This window comes from Octopus bimaculoides, chromosome 27, assembly GCF_046866305.1.
Source record: "Octopus bimaculoides isolate indiv1 chromosome 27, ASM4686630v1, whole genome shotgun sequence".
Taxonomy (NCBI): Eukaryota; Metazoa; Mollusca; class Cephalopoda; order Octopoda; family Octopodidae; genus Octopus; species Octopus bimaculoides.
Genome location: NC_142954.1, coordinates 19,410,855 through 19,433,031, shown reverse-complemented (window position 1 = coordinate 19,433,031; position 22,177 = coordinate 19,410,855). Strand labels below are relative to the sequence as shown.

The window sequence follows — 22,177 nt, the reverse complement described above, 5'->3', positions numbered from 1 at the left end:
CCACCTTACAATCAAAATTGGTGTGTTTACGTCCCCGTGACTTAGTGGTTCAGCCCTAACGGTCCGATCAAATAAATACTAGACTTACAAAGTATAAGTTCTTGGGTCTATTTTTCCGACGAAAGGCGGTGCTCCAGCATGGCCACAGTCAAATGGCTGAAACAAGTAAAAGAATAAAAGAATATATATATAGATATATAGATATATCTATCTTTCTATTTATAAGTATATGTATATATGTATATATAAGATAATCTTTATATCCAACTTAACGCAGATGTCTTGTTAGAACACCGAATACTGCGTTGTTAGCCCTAAGAGATCCACTCATATAGATACTTGGTGCATAAAAGTACACGCATAGTTTGTAGCAGACGAGAATCGTCTGTCATGGGCGCCAGCAGCTCCTTATCGCGTAATTTCATTCTAGTGGAAATCGTCATTCGGTGATGTCTTTACATCGGTAAAGGTTGTAAAGATAAATGAGAAAACAGAACAGAAAACACAAAATCATCAAATAGCGATGTCATCTATATTTATAATTATAAAACACATCCTGCGTGCTAATTCTTCCGCCCGGGTGGCACAGACAATCCCTTATCATTCACATCATCGGAAATGCGATAAACCAAGGATTGATTGGGGCTTTGACAATCTAAATCTATATTCCTACGACGCCGGTGCTGTCCACCACAAAAGTAGCATGAAAATAAAATAGCACCGATAGCGATTACCATATTATTCAGATTCCATAAACCGTTCCCCCGTTCCCAGCGTATACACTTCTCACCATCAAATTATCGATCTTTGAACTAAAGCAGAGTTAATATATACAGTAACAAAATCGATGTTAACTTAAAATACCTGGCTCCATTCTATATAACTAAATGGAATCGCATATTCCAAAGTGGCAATATGGTAATTCATGGCATTTTATAACCCTTAACAGAAGAACCGTTCACTGGAATTGAGATGTCTGAGATGGAATATATTAACGTTAATATAACTTTAGGTATTTTCTTGTTTTCCATTTACTTCGAGCTTTTTAACGATTTTTAAAAAAATAATTTATATATTTACATATATCGCTTATGTATATATATATTTATAAATTTATCTTTTCAATTTATATTTATATATTCATATTTCTTTTTTATATTTATATTTATATATTTATGTATATTTTTTATATTTGTATTTATACATTTGCATGACTTTTCTATATTTATAACTAGCAGAGATACCCGGCGTTGCTGGGGTTAAAATGGTACAGTTTGTATATATATATATATATATATATATATATATATATATATATATATATATACATATATATGCGTCCCCTGCCCAATTCAGGATCACAACATATAGGTACACTGCGGCATAATTTCTTTTCCTAAACAGGTCCTGCCCTGTTTAACATTGTCCCGAAACAGATAAAAGAGGAAACAGATCCTATCAGCTTTAAACGGAGTCTAGACAGCTTTCTTCAAAGAGTACCAGACAAGCCACCCATACCTGGATACAACTCCCTCAATAAGAACTCACTACTTGAATGGACCATAGACAAAACTTGACTGTAAAAAGGATTTAGAAAATCCTATCAGGTGGTGCTATTAAGTTAGACATGGCCTGGACCAATCTTCGGTCGAAACATATCTAAGTTTTATCTAAGTTTTATATATATATATATTACAGTTATGTTGAAACAGGTGATACAGGAAAGTGCAGCATTGATGACAAAACATTTGTGGAGTAAATGATGGTCTAATAAATCGACATGTAATACGCCCGTTTGGAGGATTCCATGCCCTAACCTATCATGAAAAATTGGGGGTGGGGGTATGTAATTTTTGAACCCACCGAAAAGCTGTCAGTGGATAAACTCGCCTTTGAGGCGGTCAACGTTGCGTCAAACACATCGTATGGTTGACAGTCAAATGAATGGATGTGTAATGGAGATATTGTACGTAAATGGGTACATTCTTGAAATGGGCTGCAATGGTAGACGGCAACGGGGAAGTGAACTGTTGAAATGTTGCAGAAGGCAAAGGAATCGCATTGGATTGTTGGTGTGGCTGTAGAATAAGAAACATAAATTAAGCCTATGCAGTTACATGAGAATATGTAGTAATGAGTTTAAGTGTTTTCCGAAGTGTTTTTGCTTAATAAAACACTCACAACGCCCAGTCTTAGAATTGAAACCGCGATCCTATGACCGCGAGTCTGCTGGCCATTGCACCTCCACCCATATATATATATTTTTTCTATAAAAAAAACCATGTAATCGTTACCAATATAGCAAGAGATTTCACCGCAAAAAAGTCTAAATTAGGCTCCTTGGGGATCGTTCTCCTTGTTTACATATCTCCTATTCTTGACTTTTGTTTGATTTTTGTTTGTTCTCAAATGTATTCCCTGAAGACGTGTAAGGCAACTTATATATTTCACTTAAATTTGACAGTCAAATATAACCTTATACAGAAATGTTGACATAGGAATAAATTACATTAATAATGGATATTAGCGTCAAATCTCTCTCTTAAATTTAAATTTAAAACTTTGAATATATATATATATATATATATATATATATATATATATATATATATATATATATATATATATATATATATATATATATATATATGGCCATGATGATTGCCATTTGTTTATAAAAGAAGTCCATCACTTCAATTAGTAAATGGTGTCATGAAATCTCATATGACTAGGAAGTCCGTCTTTAGACAAACAGACGCTAATGGAGATGTCACGAACATTTTTCATGTAGGAAAGTATCGGGGATTGAAGTCATGTCCTGTTTACTAAGTGCTTCTTTCAAGATGGAGCGTTTTATTCTCCGTATCAAATACCTTACGACTATACATCTCTCTACTATCTGTAAACCTTAAACCATATCTGGTCCAATGAAATACCAAAAGTTCTGCTATCACAAGGCTTACAGAAAAAGGGTGGAACCATCCAGTTTTCCAGTGGTATCAAAAAAGAGCGAAATCAAGGTGAGTGGAGGCGCGTGGCTTAGTGGTTAGAGTGTTGGACTCATGATCGTGAGATTGTGGTTTCGATCCCTGGACCGAGACACGCTGTGTTCTTGAGCAAAACATTACATTTCACGTTGCTCCACTCCACTGAGCTGGAACAAATGACCAATCCTACGACGGACCGGCGTCCCGTCCAGGTGGGGAATATATAAGCCATGGAAACCAGGAACCCTGCCTTTATGAGTCGGTATGACTCTCTAGAAGGAAACTTTAAATCAAGGGGAAAATTGTAAGCTGAAGTTCCGCAACACCGGACACGTCACAAGGTTTACAGACGATAGGCGGATCAATGCAGTTGTCGAGCAGTATCCAAGCAAATACATTTCGGGTCCAGATGAAAGGAAAGGAATAAATTAAATGGTGAATGGAAGTGCAAATTCCGCCGGGCCGGACATGGTACAAGGTTTGGTCATGCGCCATTCATTCTACAAATTTGAATGTAATATTTCGGACAGGTAATTAGACATACTGACCACAGATATACAGATTAGCAACACCCAGATCCTCTCCAATTCACTGTGCTTGTCCATCCAGTCAATGTCTACATATAGATAGCTAGCCGTAAAAAAAAAATCAACGTTTCGGATAATCTTGCTTTCTCAGAGGGGCGGGGGAGAAAGTGCGAGAAAATAAACAGATAGCGAAAGGCTAATGTTTGAGATTATAGAATGAATTTCACACCGTGTATCTTCCCTGCCGGTCAATATATATATATACGCACTTTCCCTGTATATTGCACATTTACACACTGTGTCTCTCAGCCCAATCATCATCTTACCGCTGCGCCTATTGAATCGCTTGAATGACCTATATAAATGGCGCCATTACAATATTGGTTTCATTCTACAAATTTGAATATAATATTTCGGACTGGTTGTCAGACACGCTGACTACAGGTAAAGAGATAGACTAACAGTACACTTGCATATTTGATTTTAATTTGATTAAACAGAACAAAACCTTCAATCGATATACTTATACTAAACGTCCCAGACGCAAACCAGAGTCTTTAGTTTAGTTGGTATAATTTTTTTTTTTGCTATTGTTATTGCGTTTGTTGATGGTCTGTTTTTAGTAATATTTTTTAACATCCAATTTACTTCTTCAGAAATATGGCTCTCACACACACACACACACACACACACACACACACACACACAAACAAACAAACAAACACACACATATATATGCATGTATGTATAGGTATAGATATATACATATACTACATATATATGTATATATTTATATATATATATGTATGTGTGTGTGTAATGCAATTATGTAAAGAACAAAGAATACAGTACCTTTAAAATGTCTATAACTCCGACAAATGCAATTCTATATAATTGTATGTATGTATGGGTGTGTGTATATGTGCGTATATATGCATGTATCTATGTATGTGCGTATGTATGATCTTATGTATGTATGAATGAATGAATGAATGAATGGATACGGAGTTGGTTAAAGAGCATAAGAGAAGCCGAGAGAAACAGAGAGAGACAGATATACAGAAAGGCAGAAAGAGATTGACAGAGGTAAAGGAGAATGAAGAGAGAGAGAGAGAGAGAGAGAGAGAGAGAGAGGGAGAGAGAGGGGGAGAGAGAGAGGGAGAGAGAGAGGGAGAGAGAATGAAGGAGAGATGAATACAGAGAATGGAAAAGAGAAAGAGAAGAAAAGTGGGAAGGATTTTCAATATTTCAGACTACGAAAGAAACCACTTTGCTAACCGTTTTTCTTTAACAAAGGCTATAGAGCATTTGAAAAGACTGCAGTATACAAAGACCGTATTGAACCGACGCCTGGTCGATTTGAAAACGCAATCGTGTCATGACATCTGTTAAGTGCGAATGATTTCTCCAGTATAATTTGCCATTCGTTCCTGGTATAAAAAGACTTTTGCAGACATGTTTTAAGTTCTTACTTTAAATATGGTCTATCTCTTAGCATCAAGTTTGATTATTCTACTTTGTCTTGCATTTACAGGTATTTATGCGATTATTATTATTATTATTATTATTATTATTATTATCATTGAGTGAGAGAGCAGTGCATGCCATCAAAGTGACACTGGGGTAAAATATACGAAGCCCAGTATACCCATCATGACTACCCGTCTGATAAAGGTACACCAGGCACGTGGATCACAACCATATGTACGTGACATGGTGATCTTATATGAAGATAAACAGCGCATGACCTCGCAGGTAGGGCCCAGTTAGAATTTTCTTCAGGTCGAGTAGCCCATCCTGCTCAAAAGGTCCCTGAATAAGGTTTGTTTAAGGATGTTGAGCAAAACACCCATGTTTCCAAAGGTGAATTATTCAAACCCCAAAGAATTCCTCTCAACACTTGGCTATGATGCTCCCCCAATTTTGGCTATGATGCTCCCCCAACTTGGCTATGATGCTCCTCCATTATTATTATTATTATTATTATTATTATTATCATTATTACTGGCTTCAAATTTTGGCACAAAGCCAGCAAATCCAGGAGAGGGGATAAGTCGATTACATCGACCCCAGTGTGCAACTGGTGCTTATTTTATCAACTCCGAATGGATGAATGGTAAAGTCGACCTCAGCGTAACTTAAACTCAGAACGTCTACTTTACATTCTGCGTTCAAATTCCGCCGAAGTCGACTCTGTCTTTAATCCTTTCAGAGTCGATAAATTAAGTACCAATGAAACACTGGGATTAAGTCCCCTCCCACCAAATTTCAGGCCTTGTGCTTTTAGTAGAAAGGACTGTTAGTATTATTACTAAAGTAGTGAGCTGGCAGAGTCATTAGCACGCTGAGCAAAATGCTCAGCGGAATTTTGTCCGTCTTTACGTTCTGAGTTCAAATTCCACCGCGGTTGATTTTTGCCTTTCATCCTCTTTGGATTGATAAAATGTTGTTGTTGTTGTTGTTGGCACTCCGTCGCTTACGACGTCGAGGGTTCCAGTTGATCCGATCAACGGAACAGCCTGCTCGTGAAATTAACGTGCAAGTGGCTGAGCACTCCACAGACACGTGTACCCTTAACGTAGTTCTCGGGGATATTCAGCGTGACACAGAGTGTGACAAGGCTGACCCTTTGAATTACAGGCACAACAGAAACAGGAAGTAAGAGTGAGAGAAAGTTGTGCCAAAATTTGAAATCATCATTATTATTGTTGTTGTTGTTATGGTAGTTACACCCCCACCCTCCGTCACAAATTGTGAACTGCCCTTACACTTGTAATGTTCCTCTCAATTGCGCACCTCTGGCAAATAAAAAAATTAATTTTTCGTTACTATTACTGAGACGGCCAGCTGGCAAAATCGTTACCGCGCCGCACTGTCGGTATCTCTTTGTTCTTCATCCTTTCAGGGTTGAAAAAAATAAGTCCCAGTTCAGCACTGGGGGGTCGGTGTAATCGACTTACTCCTTCCTCGAACGTGCTGGACATTTGAAACAGTATTGTTGTTGCAGTTGTTGCTGCACCCTCACAAATTGTGAACTATTCTTGTAATGTTACTCTCAATTGATGCTCTTCTGGCAGATAAAAAGATTATTATTGTTATTACTATTGTTAAGTGGAGGCGCAATGGCCCAGTGGTTAGGGCAGCGAACTCGCGGTCATAGGATCGTGGTTTCGATTCCCAGACCGGGCGTTGTGAGTGTTTATTGAGCAAAAACACCTAAAGCTCCACGAGGCTCCGGCAGGGGATGGTGGCGAACCTTGCTGTACTCTTTCACCACAACTTTCTCTCACTCTTACTTCCTGTTTCTGTTGTGCCTGTAATTCAAAGGGCCAGTCTTGTCTCACACTGAATATCCCCGAGAACTACGTTAAGGGTACACGTGTCTGTGGAGTGCTCAGCCACTTGCACGTTAATTTCACGAGCAGGCTGTTCCGTTGATCGGATCAACTGGAACCCTCGACGTCGTAAGCGACGGAGTGCCAACAACAACTATTGTTAAGGTTGCGAAATGGCAGGATCGTTAGCACACTAGACAAATTGTTAGCAGCGCAATACCTCTAGCTTTACATTCTGGGTTCAAATTCTGCTGAGGGTGGCTTTGCCTTTCATCCTTTCGGGGTAGATAAAATAAGTACTAATGAGTATTGGGTTTGATGTAATCAACTTACCCACCTCCCTAAAAATTGAACTTAACCCCTGTTGTAGAAAGAGTTTATTACTGCTGCTGCTGTTGTTGTTGTTGTTGTTGTTGTTATTGATGTTGTTGCTGTTGTTGTTACTGTTGTTGTTATTGCTGTTGTTGTTAATGTAGTAAGGGAACTTGATAGCGCGTCGGACAAAATGTTTAGCAGTATTTCTCCTACTTGTTTACTTCCCGAGTTCAAATCTCGTTGAGGCCGACTTTACTAATCATCCTCGGGGTCAATAAAGTAAGTACCAGTTAAGCACTGAGGTCGATGTAATCGACTAGCCCCATAGTAGAAAGTATTATTATTGTTATTATTATTATTATTATTATTATTATTATTATTATTATTATTGAGTGAGAGAGCAGTGCTCAACTGGTTAAGGTCAAACAACTGACAAGCAAATTTGTGGTATTAAGCAGAACATTTGCTGTAGCCCATCTTTTATGACAAAACAATGTACATGATAACACTTTCAATCAATTAAGATCAGAAACCATGAGAGCCACTGCCTGGTACTCCATCCGGCCATTTATTATTATTATTATTATTATTATTACTATTATTATTATTATTATTATTGCTTTCGCATGCAATGGGGATGACAGAGTTTTCTGAGATTTTTTGCGTGGGGTTTACTCCGAATTACCCTAAGTGGACTGACCCGCTATTTGCGATTCTAATTATTTATTAAGTATTTATTTCTCTAATTTCTATTTATATATCCTTTGTTATGTGTCCTGCTATAGTGTTTCCAAATATGAATTAGAAAACAGCTTGAGGTACATAAACAAAATCGAACAGAAACAGACAGACAGACAGAGACACACACACACAGAGTATGTGTTGTGTAAGTTCGTGTTTCAGCAGCGGTTTTTATGCGTAAGACAACATATTCTCTAAGCACTTGGTGTAAAAAATCACCTGAAAGTAAGACATACACCTCGCATCAGCTCTTTTCTCGGAGCGACAGACATCAATGCTTCGTCATTGTTTTGACTTATCAATGTTGCATACTGATCAAGGCCCGCTGCAAGCAGTATCGCAGATTTTGACTATATGCTAAATGGTCTAGACACCATCTGCTGGCATGTCCCAACATTTCATATATATATATATATATATATATATATATATATATATATATATATATATATAAGTTCAAAAAAAGGAAAAAGACAAAAGAAACAACTACAAAAAACAACAACGTGAGGACGTGATACAGATCGTGTTACTAGACGCTCGAGAAAGGAAAGAGAGAGAGTATGACGTTTCGAGCAGAGCTCTTCGTCGGAAACAAATATATATATATATATATATATATATATATATATATATATATATATATATATATATATATATATATATATATATATGGGAGAATTTGCGAAAAAAAACGACAGACGAGGACAGGTGGTGTAAACAACAAAAGGATGTATTAGTTTAACGCTCGGGAATAGATAGGTAATAATCTTGGATACCAACAGCCTCTTACGATTTGTGTCATACGTCACAAAACTTGTAAGACAATAACTGGACTTAAAAGACGTGCTACTTCATAAAAACATTCTTTCCGAATCAGATTCCAAAGGGTAAAGATATAGAAGAAATTTGAATAATATATCACATGTGTTTTAAACCCTATCAGTCAGCATCTGGTCTTAAACGTCTTCTGAGGGCTCATCAACGGAGTGACTGTGCTGTGTAATGGGGTGTAGTGTGTGTGTTGATGGGACGGGTACCATCTGTAAGATGGAGCAATTATCATCATATCATACCATGTCATATATATATATATATATATATATATATATATATGTCATATTATGGTCTCATTTGTTGTAGTGATACTAATAACCAGCTGTTATTATATATGCATATACATACATACATGTATCTATGTGTGTGTGTGTGTGTGTGGTCAGACACTTGCTTCTCAACCACGTAGTTCCGGGTTCAGTCCCACGGTGTGTCACCTTGGACACATCTACTATCACCTAGTCAGTGGATTTCCTTGATGGTAACTGAAAGAAGCCCATCGTATCTCTCTCTCTCTCTCTTCCCCTCTTTTTCTCTCTTTCTCTCTCTCTCTCTTTCTCTCTCTCTCTCTCTCTCTCCATACATTATATATATATATTAGTACAATATCGTACATTTCCTTAGTGATTTCTTCATCTCAACTTTGCTAAACACGATGAAGACTATGCTTCGCTGAAGAGGTCAGAATATGCCCAAAGCCTTTCTGGAGTTGTCTGTTACACTTGCCGAAAATATTTTAAAATTCACAGTCATTCACCCTTATCATCTTTTTCTTTTGCTGCATAATTTTTTTTTTTTAATCAAATTATCATTTGCCTTATCTTATACGTATGTGTATTACTTTGATAATTTTATAATTTCTTTGATATATTATCAGAATGCAGATATCTTCGTTCACATCATATCGTGAAAGGAACCCAAGCTAAGAACTGTGAGTTCCCTCATATCGTATTTGTACTCATTAAAAAGAACGGGAAACGATTCGCGTGCGGTGGTTCTCTCATAGACTTTACGCATGTCCTTACAGCTGCGCACTGTGTGTAAGTATATAAAATATTGAGATACTTTTTTAAGGAAATGAAAATTAAAGGAACAAACGACCCCCACCCTTTTCTTTTTTTAACTGGACCTTTCATCCTCTCTAATCATGCATTTTAATCCAGTGAAGTCTTTACAAAAATTCGGCCTCGAAGCATTGATGGTCATTCATATCAGCTCTAGAGACATAATATCGCAGGTATGTAAATCCCACCTCTCACCTCTAAAAACAACACTCACTCTTCAGGACGTTAATATAATTTAGTTCTGATCTGTTGATAACTCTCTACAAAGCTCATGGCCTATTTAAGATATACATTATGTTATCGCTCCCATATATTAGACGATGTTTATTGCATTTGCTACGACACTTATCACTGCTCTCAGACACGTGGCGGTGCTTTTACTGTTACTACACTCATCATTACTCCCATACTTCAGACGGTGCTTCTGCAATCGCTACACTCGTCATTGCCCCTATATACTAAACAATGATTCTGCTATTGTTACACCCACCACTGATCCTATGCACGAGACGGTGCTTCTAATGTTGCTGCACTCATCATTGCCCCCATACACTAGTCGGTGCTTCTGCTTCTGCATCACTCATCACAGACCCCATACACTAGTCGGTGCTTCTAATGTTGCTAGCCATTGTAGATAAGTCTCATAGTGAGAAGCAGAAGGCCCCCAAAAACGATGAAAGGGCCCGTGATGATTGAAAGTGGACGGACAATTCAACTTGTATCATAAAATTAAGATGGTTTCCAACTTTTTTAACTTGTCTAGCATCATGGCTAATAAAGGAGAATTATAGAAACAGCAAATCCTTTTTTTTTTTGTGTTCATCATTAAACTTAAATCAGAATAACAGCACTTAAACTGAACCTGCATCTTAATAAATAGCAAATTCTTGCATCAGTCATCTCACATTAATCAATAGCAATCTTTGAGCCCATTATCACACTTTTATCAAAATAGCAACACCTGAGTTCATCGTCAGATTTTAAATGCTATAGCAACATTGAAACCAATCATCCCACTTTTATTCAATAACAACACCGAGGGCTATGATCTCATATTAATCCAATGGCATCGTCTGCCTAAAGTTGCTAGGCTTGTGCCAAAATTCTGGCAGAATCGTTAGGGCATCAGAAAATTGCTTTACGGTATTTGATATGGCTCTCTACGTTCTGTGTTCAAATCTCAGGATCGATAAAATTAAGCACTAATCAAATTCTGGGGTTGATGTAATGAACTAACTTCCTACCCTTCCTCCTCCTCCTCCTCTTTTTTCTCCTAAAATTACTGTCGTTGTTCCAAAATTGAAACCTTTATTTGGTACTGTAAGTTTCATCACAATGTCTAAGTCTTGGTCCCTAATGTGGTTGCATTGAAAACAAGGTTTATATCCACATAATTCTTCTTTCTTCCCCATGGCATTGGACAAGTTAAAAAGTCCAAAAACCAACTTTATTTTTATTAAACATTATATCTTGTCTTCACCTCTTCAAATTTCAAAACCGTCCGCCGCCCCTCCCCCTAATGAAAAATCACTAAGCTCGAATAATTATTTTTCCTCATCCAATTCGTTCAGCTTCTTTGACATGGCTTCCAATATAAAAATATGGAGGCCCTAAGTCTCAATACTAGACTTGTTCGCCCTACCTTCATTCAATTTTCTCCATAGGGACTCTAGTAAAGAAAACGTGTATGTTCTTTCCAGTACATCTAATCAGTATTTTTGCCCTCATACTCCGTTTCTTTGTTCACCACCTTCGTTTAAATTCTATGACAGGGGCTAAAATGTTAAAAAGAAAGGACCTTTCCAGCAATACTTGATACCTTCATGCTAGTCTTGTTTCTTCGCCATTTTCAATTTTCTGGACGGGTGCTCCAATATTGAAAGAGTTGAGACCTTCTCCAGGAATTCCAACCGATATTGCTGACCTCACATTAGTTTTCTTTGTTCCGCGGCTTTCAGTTTTCTCTACAGGCACTCCAATCCAGGAAACGTGGAGACCCTGTCCAGTAAACTGGCACTCCGTCGATTACAACGACGAGGGTTCGAGTTGATCCAATCAACAGAACAGCCTGCTCGTGAAATCAACGTGCAAGTAGCTGTGCACTCCACAGACATGTGTACCCTTAACGTAGTCCTCGGGGAGATTCAGCGTGACACATCATGTGATAAGGTTGGACCTTTTGACTTACAGGTACAACTCATTTTTGCCAGATGAGTGGACTGGAGCAATGTGAAATAAAGTGTCTTGCACAAGGACTTAATGCGCTACCGGGACTCGAACTCATTACTTTACAATCGTGAATCGAAAACCCTTATCACTAACCCACGCATTTCACTCTAACCCTAATCAATAGTGATGCCCTCGTAAGGCGGCGAGCTGGCGCAAACCCTAACCCTAGGGTTAGGTGGCGATAAGCTGGCGAACTGGCAGAGTCGTTACCGGGCCGGGCAAAATGCTTAGCAGCACTTCGTCCATCTTTACATTCTGAGTTCAAATGCCACCGAGGTCGACTTTGCCTTTCATACTTTCGGGTCGATAGATTAAGTACCAGTGAAATACTGGAATCGATGTAATCGACTAGTGTTCTCCCACAAAATGTCAGGCCTTGTACTTTTAGAAGAAAGGATCATCATCATCATCATCATCATCATCATCATCATCATCATCACCACCACCACCACCACCACCACCATCATCATCAAAGCGGAACCGGCAGAATCGTTAGTATACTGGACAAAATGCTTAGCGACATTTCTTCTGATTTTACGTTTTGAGTTCAAATTCCGCTGGGATCGGTTTTGCCTTTCATCCTTTCTGGGTCGGTGAAATAGGTACCAGTCGGGGACAGGGGTCGATGTAACCGATTAGTCCCCTCCTCCCAAAATTTTCAGGCCTTGTGTATATAGTAAAAAAAATTATTGATATATTGATGTGTCGATGCCCTGATGTTGTTTGCCGCCGTTTCATTCCATTTCTGCTTCAGAGATTCTAATGTTGAAAGTGTGGAAGCTTTCTTCGGCAGCACCAACAAGTATTTCATGAGCCATCGGATCCTAGCAGAAGCCGTGGTGAGTCACAAAGACTATGAAGAGAAAGAAAACAGTGTTGGTAATATAATACTTTTGATGTACTTTTTATATCACCAGGTGGCGAGCTAGCAGAATCGTTTGCACGGCGGGCAAAATGCTTTGCGGCATTTCGTCCGTCTTTACGGTCTGAGTTCAAATTCCATCGAGGTTGACTTTGCCTTTCATCCTTTCAGGGTCGATCAAATAAGTACCAGGTGAGTACCGGGGTCAACCTCCCTCAAAAAATTTCAGGCCTTGTGCCTACAGCAGAAAATATCGTTATTATAACTAAGGAGGCGAGCTGGCAGAGTCATTAGCACGGCGGACAAAATGCGTTGCGGCACTTCGTCCGTCTTTGCGTTCCGAGTTCGAATGCCGTTGAGGTCGACTTTACCCCTAACCCTTTCAGGGTCGATCAAATAAGAACCACTTGAGCACTAGGGTCGATGTAATCGACTTCTCCCTTCCCCGGAACATGCTGACCTTATGCCAAAATTTGAAGCCAATATGTTTTTACTACCATCAGGCGACGAGCTGGCAGAATCGTTAGCCCGCCAGGTAAAAATGCTTAGTGGCATTTCGCCTGTCTTTTCGTTCTGGGTTGAAGTTCCGCCGAGGTAGACTTCGCTTTCTTAACCTTTGTGGGGTCGATAAAATAAATACCAGTCAAACACTGGGTTCGATGAACTTCCTTTACCAAAATTTTCAGACTTTGTGTCTATAGTGGAAAGAATCATTTTAAATCCGTTATTAAATCTTTGTTATTTGAATTTCCTGAATAGCAAATATCTGAAGTATAGCGTTGTTTCATACTTTCAGTTAATGATATTGCTGTGATCAAACTGAGCAAGGCAGTACCTGTATCGGATTGTCTTAGACCCATCGAGATGGCCACCTCTGAAGATGAATTCGTTGGAGATTGTCATATCGCAGGATGGGGCAAATCTTCAGGTAAGTAGACAGCACCAAAGGCACTTTTTAACTCTGTCCCCAATTGTCATCAATATTGTTGTTGTTGTTGTTGATAATGTTGTTGTTGTTATCGTTGCTCTTAGGGGTTGCTTGATTGTGTTCCAGTCGTGACAATCACGACGATATCGAATGACAACGTGGAGAGCCCCTCATTTTGTCGTTATCATTGCTGTTGTTTTTTAAACGTGTTCTAAGGCATCCCAGTCGTGACCATCACGTCTTTATTTTAAGATGGCGGTGTGTCTGATTTGGAGAACATTTCACAGCTATTGCTAACACCGTTAAGTAACCTCGGAGATGATCCCTCAATATCTCTCTGCTGCTGCTGCTGTTGTTGTTGTTGTTGTTGTTGTTGTTGTTGTTGTTGTTGTTGCAGAAACATTAGCATTCTATTAAGGAAAAAGACAGGTTTTATTCTTGTGATTGTATCCCCTACTCAAGTGGGTTGGTTTTAATTGATATTGGGTAATTGACACGTCCTCTAGTGGTGGAAATAATTTTTATAAATCTAGAGTTCATGTTGTATGCTGATATACCTGCATTTGTCTATTTTGTTCATATACATGCTACTGGTTACTTTGAGTTATTTCCCTTAGCTCATTTTTGTTTAAATGATGCAAATTACTTACTCCATAAATGTGATCTACTCTATTTATATAAACCTAAGTTCCTTTTAGAGCTAACATTGGACAACTGCCGTGCTGATGACGGCAATCGAACCAAAAACGCATACCCACGACTGTTCTCTTATTTCCAGACAGTAAACCTGTTTTTTTTTTTAACGGCATGTCAACTTTGATGAATACTTGATTCTTATGATTATTTCCCATTCTCAAATAGACCTGGTCTTATTTACCATTTAATAACCACCATACATTCTCTGGAAGCGCAGATAGCTTTAATAAATCGAAAACTTATATGGTATCCCATATAGCTGTGTTAGTCTCTGTTGTTCAATTATATGCCACTCTTCACGCTGTTATTTTGTCTTGGCTCATTTTCGTTTTCGTTAGCCACAAAACCTTTTTCTATTTTCTTTCCCTGTTTATTTCTGTGTTCCTTTCTGTCGAAGAGCGTAGGCTCGAAACGTAAAAGACTTTCTCACTTCCCGAGCGTTAAACTAATACATCTTCGCTTTTTGTTTTTTTATAAATTCTCACTATATATATATATATAGTTATGACTTCGCCAATACGCAAAGATAATTGATAAACAGACATTAATTTCATAACCAAGGCCTTTTAAGTTTACTTTTTATTTATTAATTTGATCGTCTATGTTACATCAGAAAATGACATTTTTCGGTTATAAATTGCAGAAAATTTGTACCGAGACTGTCAAATTTTTTTGATTAATTTCGTATATTTATCGTCATTTAAAATCCAAAATTTGTACAAATTAGCTTCTTCAAATCGCAATGACAAATCACAATCAACGTTTGTCTTTTTTTATTGTGTATGTGTGTGTATGTGTGTGTGCGTGTGTGTGTGTGAGTGCGTGTGTGAGGGGAGGGAGAGAGAGAGAGTTTTCTTGTTCTCTACTTCTTGTTCGGAAAATGCGAGGTCATTATTTTCAATGGCAAACAAACGAGAAATTTTCTTATTTCTCTCTCAATTATTCTCTTCTGTTTTGATATTAGCCGAGGAAAACAAATATTTACTTTTTTTTTTTTCCTGTGGTATTAAAACTAAATAACATTATTATAAATACCAAGTTTTATCTCAGTTTTTCCTTCGTTATTTTTTTCTGTCTGTTCCAAAGGTCTTCCAGAACATTCCAGTGTTTTCTTCCTGTACAATTCCAGTGTTTTCTTTCTCAAATTGTTTGTTTTGTCTCTTAACAAACCCAATTTTATATACTGACGCTAAAAAGTTTTCTATTTTTCTTTTCTATGCCAGTATTGCGCAACAAAAGTCTTCGTGAAAGTCACAAAATACCAACGTTTTTCTCGAGTTCTTTTTTACAATATAAATCCATCACTGTATTCTTCAACTCAAACACGCAATATAACTGTCGACTTTGTGACAAACACGACGCTTCTGTGTCCAAGAATGGGAAGATCTAAGCGAATATTCGATCAATTAGAAGTAATAGGCTGTGTGGTGAAGAGGCTCGCTTTTTAAACACGTCAGTTTGGGTTCCGTCCAACTACACAGCACCGGGCCGACCAATATCTGTTGAGTAATTTCGGAAGGCGGAGTAATTTTCTCTTTCCGCTTTTCTCTCTCTCTCTCTCTCTCTCTCTCTCTCTCTCTCTCTCTCTCTCTCTCTCTCTCTCTCTCTATTTTTTTTCTTTCATCCCATTCAGTCGAAGAGCCTAGGGTCGAAACGTCAAAGACTTTTACTTTTTGTCCAAGCGTGAAACTAATACACTTGCTAGCTGTTTCTACACCTCTGTCTGTCTTTTGCTTTCTGCACATTTGAACCATATATATATATATATATATATATTTATATATATATATATATATATATAAAGAAAGATGTTTACTGCTGGAATGGAACTATACTCTAAGTACTGTTTCTTCTTTGTTCTTGCTTCTGCGCATCGCTCTCACTTCTTACTACAAATCTCCTCTTATAGATGTAATAATCCTTTCTTCTACTATTACCGTCTCCGATGAAGGGACACATTGGATTTTCCCTGAAACAGCTGTAAGACTTTATACATAAAATATAATTCTAACTTTGCCATTGGTCTCGTTATCCTTTTCTTTCTTTATATATACACACGCTAATACACGGCCTATGTTATATTCCCCACTCATGTTGCAACCATGTCAGGGGCAAAACTAGTCGGTATACAGCACTTACTCGGTATTACCTGTATCTTTAGGGTTTGGTTGGCTCCAATACCCTTCATAACCTTTATATATATATATATATATATATATATATATATATATATATATATATATATATATATATATATATATACATATATATATATATATATATACGTAAATATGTATCAAAAGGAATGAATGATCCTTCACGGTCCATAGTCTCATTAAGTTAGTTTATTGGATTTGGTGGCGTATAATATCTGCTGGCCTTCAGCCAAATTTTGAAACCATTATTAATGTCATTTTATCATCATCGTAATCATCATCATTATTATTGTTTTTATCATTGTTGTTGTTCTTCTTCTCCTTCCTCTTCCTCATTATTATTATTGTTACGTTCTGAGTTCAAATGTCACCAGGGTCAACTTTGCCTTTCATCCTTTCGGGGGTCGACAAATTAAGCATCAGTTATATACTGGGGTCGATGTAATCGACTGGTCCCCTCCCACAAAAATTTCAGATCTTGTGCCTATAGTAGAAAGGATTATTATTATTATTGTCGTCGTCGTCGTCGTCATCGTCGTTTGATAATTTCTTTGAAATAATCATCTTCATTGTATAAGAAATACTTGATTGGTTTATGGAAATGGCGTTCCAGATATCTTTGGCAGCTTTCCATTTCATGATTTGGTTTGATCTTGTTATTTGGCGGTGGTTACCCCATGGAGCGCAGTACCAACACAACATGCAACGCTATTGTTATCGCACCATGTAAACCTAATTTCATATCTATCTCTCTCTCTCTCTCTCTCTCTCTCTCTCTCTCTCGCTATATATATATATATATATATATATATATATATATATATATATACATATAGATAGATAGATAGATAGATAGATAGATACATTTCATATATTCAATAAGACATTCAATATTTCATTTCATTGTACCATCTATTTTTATATTATATGTTATATATTCCATATTCTATATCCCACATTAATTTTACAAGAATATAAATAAAACATAAAAAACAGACAGAGTTGGAACTCTTTTAAATAAAATAATATATATACATATATATATATACATATATGTATACATGTATACATATTTATATATATATATATATATATATATATATATATATATATATATATATATATATATATATATATATATATATACACACACATACATTTGGGCATTGACTAATGAGGAATCAGCTACGAAATTTTCGTATATTATATTTTTGTCCATTTTTCCGTTGTTTTTTGTGAATTTTCCGCTGTTATGTTTTCGCCAAATTTTTCTATTCAACCCTTGAAATATATACATACATACACATATACTTACATACATATATCTGTGTGTGTGTGTGTGTGTGTGTGTGTGTGTGTGTGTGTGTGTGTGTGTGCGTAAACCTGTGAAAATATGAACTATTTATATATAGATATATATATATACATATATATATATATATACATATATATATATATATATACATATATATATATATATATATATATATATATATATATATATATATGTATGTATGTATGTATAGGTATAGGCTTCGACAACTCAGTGGGTAGAACATTTGTCTTGTAAACCAAAGGTCGTGAGTTCAATTTTTACTAGAATTTTGTGAGCACACGTGTGGCTGTGTACTAAGACGTTTGCTTTCCAACCACTTGGCCCCTGGTTCAATCCCACTACGTGGAATCTAGAGCAGGTGTCCTCTACTGAGCCTACCAAAGCCTTGTAAGTGAATTTGATAGAGGGCAGCTGAGAGATACTCGTCGTATATATGCATATTTACATACATACATACATACATACATCTGCGCATGCGCATGTGTATGTGTGTGTGTTTTCTCTCCCATCATCGATTGACACCCAAGCGGATTCGTCAAAAGACACCAATAGAATAAGTAGCAGGTTAAGAAAAAACAGTTTTGGATTCGATTCGTTCTGTTAGAACCCTTTCAAGGGGGTGCCCCATCTTGGCCGAACTCCGGATAATTAAACAGGGAGATGAAGATGAAAGATATATATATATATATATCAAAAGGATGTGTTATAATACTATCCCCAAAACAGCCATACCAACAATCCAACACACCATATCATCAGCTGCACCACGCATATCATTATGGTTTCGACACCTGGGCAGTGTACTACATGAGCACCTGCATCTCTAAAAATAGAAGACAAAATACTTCTATGCTACGGAAGAATCACAAAATTAATACAGGCATGGTAGTAAAAAATTTCAACGAACGATGATACCATCCTACCTCTGCCAGGTCTGCAGGAGGAATGCTGCTTAATTTGATATCATGATTTCGAACTTAGGGCCAAATGGTGACTGATTGTCTTCAGTCAAATCCACCAGGGACGACTACTAAAATTTGCCCCGACCATGATAGATCGATATCCACTACACATTCTTTTTTTTTTTCTCTCCTTGTTTCTTTCTGTGTTCCTTTCTGTGGAAGAGCGTAGGCTCGAAACGTTAAAGACTTTTTCACTTCCCGAGCATTATACTAATACATCTGTTTGTTTTCTACACCACCTGTTTTCGTCTTTTGTTTTTGTTTTGTTTCTTTTTGTGAATGTGTGTGTGTGTGTGTGTGTGTGTGTGTGTGTGTGTGTGTGTGTGTGTGTGTGTGTGTGTGTGTGTGTGTGTGTGTGTGTGTGTGTGTGTGTGCGTGCGTGTGTGTTTGATTATTAGTAGTCAGTCATCGCGATTATGAATGTTCATGGCTTTGGCATGAGTTAGAAAGGTTTCTCTATACTGATCGGTTTTTCGCTTAAGTTTAGCATTTCTTTTGAGCAATTCCTTTCCACTTCATATTTCATTTTGCAGTATCTTTGAATGTCAGTTTAAGTCTTCAATGGTTTATTTTCCCTTTGCATTGTTGGGAGTAACAGCGAGTCTGCTGTTGTCCATCGTGTGTACGTGTCCCAACCAACATCAATTTCTATCTATGAGGACTTCCATCACAGAAGACAGACCATCACATTCTAGGATCTATTCATTCCTAATCTTGTCAAGTAGAGTGATATTCATTTGTCGCAGCTGTCTCATCACATATGTATGTAACTTGTCTACTTGAACTCTATAGACTGTCCAGATTTCAGCTCCATACAGCAGGCAAGAAAGCATTATAGCCTGGTGTACCTTATTTTTCCCCAGCCTTTCCTGCAGCCTACCAAATGAAGCACTAGCTCTGTTCATTCTCTTTGTGATTTCTTGTGATACAACTTAACGAACACTAACGACCGACGAAATCTTTCTTCCTCTGTTCGCACGAACAATATGGCAGTTATTAACGCTCTTCCTTAACTTTTTCATACAGTTTTTGGTGTTTTTCTTGCAATTGAATTTAACCCGAATATTATTTATGATTCTTTGTATTTCTGCAGCTAACTCCAGTACATCAGTAGTACTAAATCGTGCTCATGTTCCTATTGTCCCACGGAATACATGCCTTGAACATGCAGAAGATATCAAAAATCAACATATTTGTGCAGGAGAGCTCGTAGACAACGGGAAGACAACTTGTGTAGTAAGTACCATTTTTTTTTCTTATCGACGCTGTTGTTTTTGCTGGTCTCCCTTTGGCTTCTCTTCTTTAACCCTTTGCTTGTGCAAAGCATTTTCATAAATTTGTATTAAACATCCATGTTTGTTTTCAGATTTTTTTTTATCCCTTGTTTCCTGTTCTGAGTAATATAAAGTTTCCCTTTCTTAAATCCAAGTTACTCTCGTGGCTGAAATAAAATATTGGGAATGTTTATCATATATTTTTAGCTAACATTTGTTTCATACATTTTGAGTAATATGAAGCTTTCCTTTCATAACTCACAAGTTGAAAGAATATTGGGGAACTGTACCATATTATGATGCATGGATGCCATCACTTGTAATACATAGGACAGGCAAAAGGTTAAACAAGAATGAAAATACACACATCTAATGTAGTCATATTATATCTAAAAAAAATGGGATGGTCACAGTTGGAATTGTCTTTGATTATTGGTTCAGTTAATTCTCTGGCTATCCAGTCCATCGTATTAATGAAATAATCAAATAATGGTCGAAGATGATAAAACATATGTGATAGAGATTCCTAAGCAAGACTCAGTGATATAAAGCTTTCCTGGGTTGAAAAGACAGTCGTGAATGTGTATCATATATGATGCATAGATGCCATAGAAATATGTCCTGTGTATTATATGATACACAAGACAGGTAAAGGGTTAAAATATTTCTGTGTTTCAGTCTGTCATTCAAAGCTAACTCTTCACTACAAATAGTTCTAAAGACTCCTATGTTGATAATACTCAAATACAGACAACGAATATATATAGCGATATCTATAGTTTATATATACATATATATATATATATATATATATATATATATAGTATATTTGCCGCTTTAATGTGGTTAACCACTAAGGATGAATGTTACTCTAGCTTGTAGCCCCAGGAGAACACCTTCTCCAGCTGGCTACTGACACACTTTCTGTGCCCTATCAGTATTTGCAAAGGGAAGTCACCCTTCCCATCGTCGATCTCATCAGCAAACGATATTCCATAGCATGAGATGTCCATAATAGGACATCTGACCCGCTAGAAGGAGCAGCCAAAACTCCACACCACAATTAGGGATAATTTCGAAAGGGATGTCCTGATGTCCTATTATGGACATCTCTGATGTATTTAAATGCACACTGTATTTAAATGAATAATATATAGTCTATTGACTATTTTATTTTCTTCTCGCTAGACCACTGGTAGCAAATAGAATTTCTAAAATTCTTTTGCTACTCTCAGGTTTATTAGTAATATATATATATATATATATATATATATATATATATATATATATATATATATATATATATATATATATATATATATTATTATTATTATTATTATTAATAAATATGAGGGTAGCAAAAATTTTTATATATATATATACATACACTCTATTTTCCTAGCGCGTGGAGAGGCTTATAGCCAACCCCTTGTTATAATTATGTATATAATTATTAAAATGTTGGTAAAATTTACCTATAAGGTTTATATTACCACGCTGACCCCTTGGTAAAAGCATTAATGACTTTTAACCTTTATTATAATTACTATTTGAAAAATTTACTCCTTGATCAAAACTACATTCACTGCAGAGTTTGTTTTGAAAAGAGGTTGAAAAGATACATGAGAATTCTACTTTACTGTATATTTCTACGAGTGTGTATATATATTGCTGTACGAAGTCGCTGCTCGTATACGTATGTGTAGGTACTCGTAAATATATACTATGAAATATCGTTTGCCGATGAGAGACCCAGGTATATTTTTTTTTACCTTAAGCTTGAAACAGGATCTTGTACACGGTTCATAGCCAATCCCTTGTTATAATTATGTATATAATTATTAAAATACCTATAAGGTTTTTATTTCTTGAAAATGGGGTCATAACCCCGAAATATTGAATACAAGGTAGGTCTACAGTAATTCACATAT

At 36.7% G+C, this 22,177-nt stretch overlaps 1 protein-coding gene across 1 annotated transcript in view; it reads left to right on the top strand.

Annotated features, from left to right (window-relative positions):
- The first annotated feature begins 4,915 nt into the window (after positions 1-4,915).
- LOC106872870 (chymotrypsin-1) overlaps positions 4,916-22,177 on the top strand; it is a 25,206-nt gene continuing 7,944 nt past the window's right edge. Inside the window, exons 1-5 of the mRNA XM_052977235.2 lie at positions 4,916-5,048; positions 9,617-9,779; positions 12,787-12,911; positions 13,691-13,822; positions 20,066-20,208. Coding sequence (XP_052833195.1) covers positions 4,994-5,048; positions 9,617-9,779; positions 12,787-12,911; positions 13,691-13,822; positions 20,066-20,208 — 618 coding nt within the window. The 5' untranslated portion in view covers positions 4,916-4,993. The remainder of the gene's footprint in view (positions 5,049-9,616; positions 9,780-12,786; positions 12,912-13,690; positions 13,823-20,065; positions 20,209-22,177) is intronic.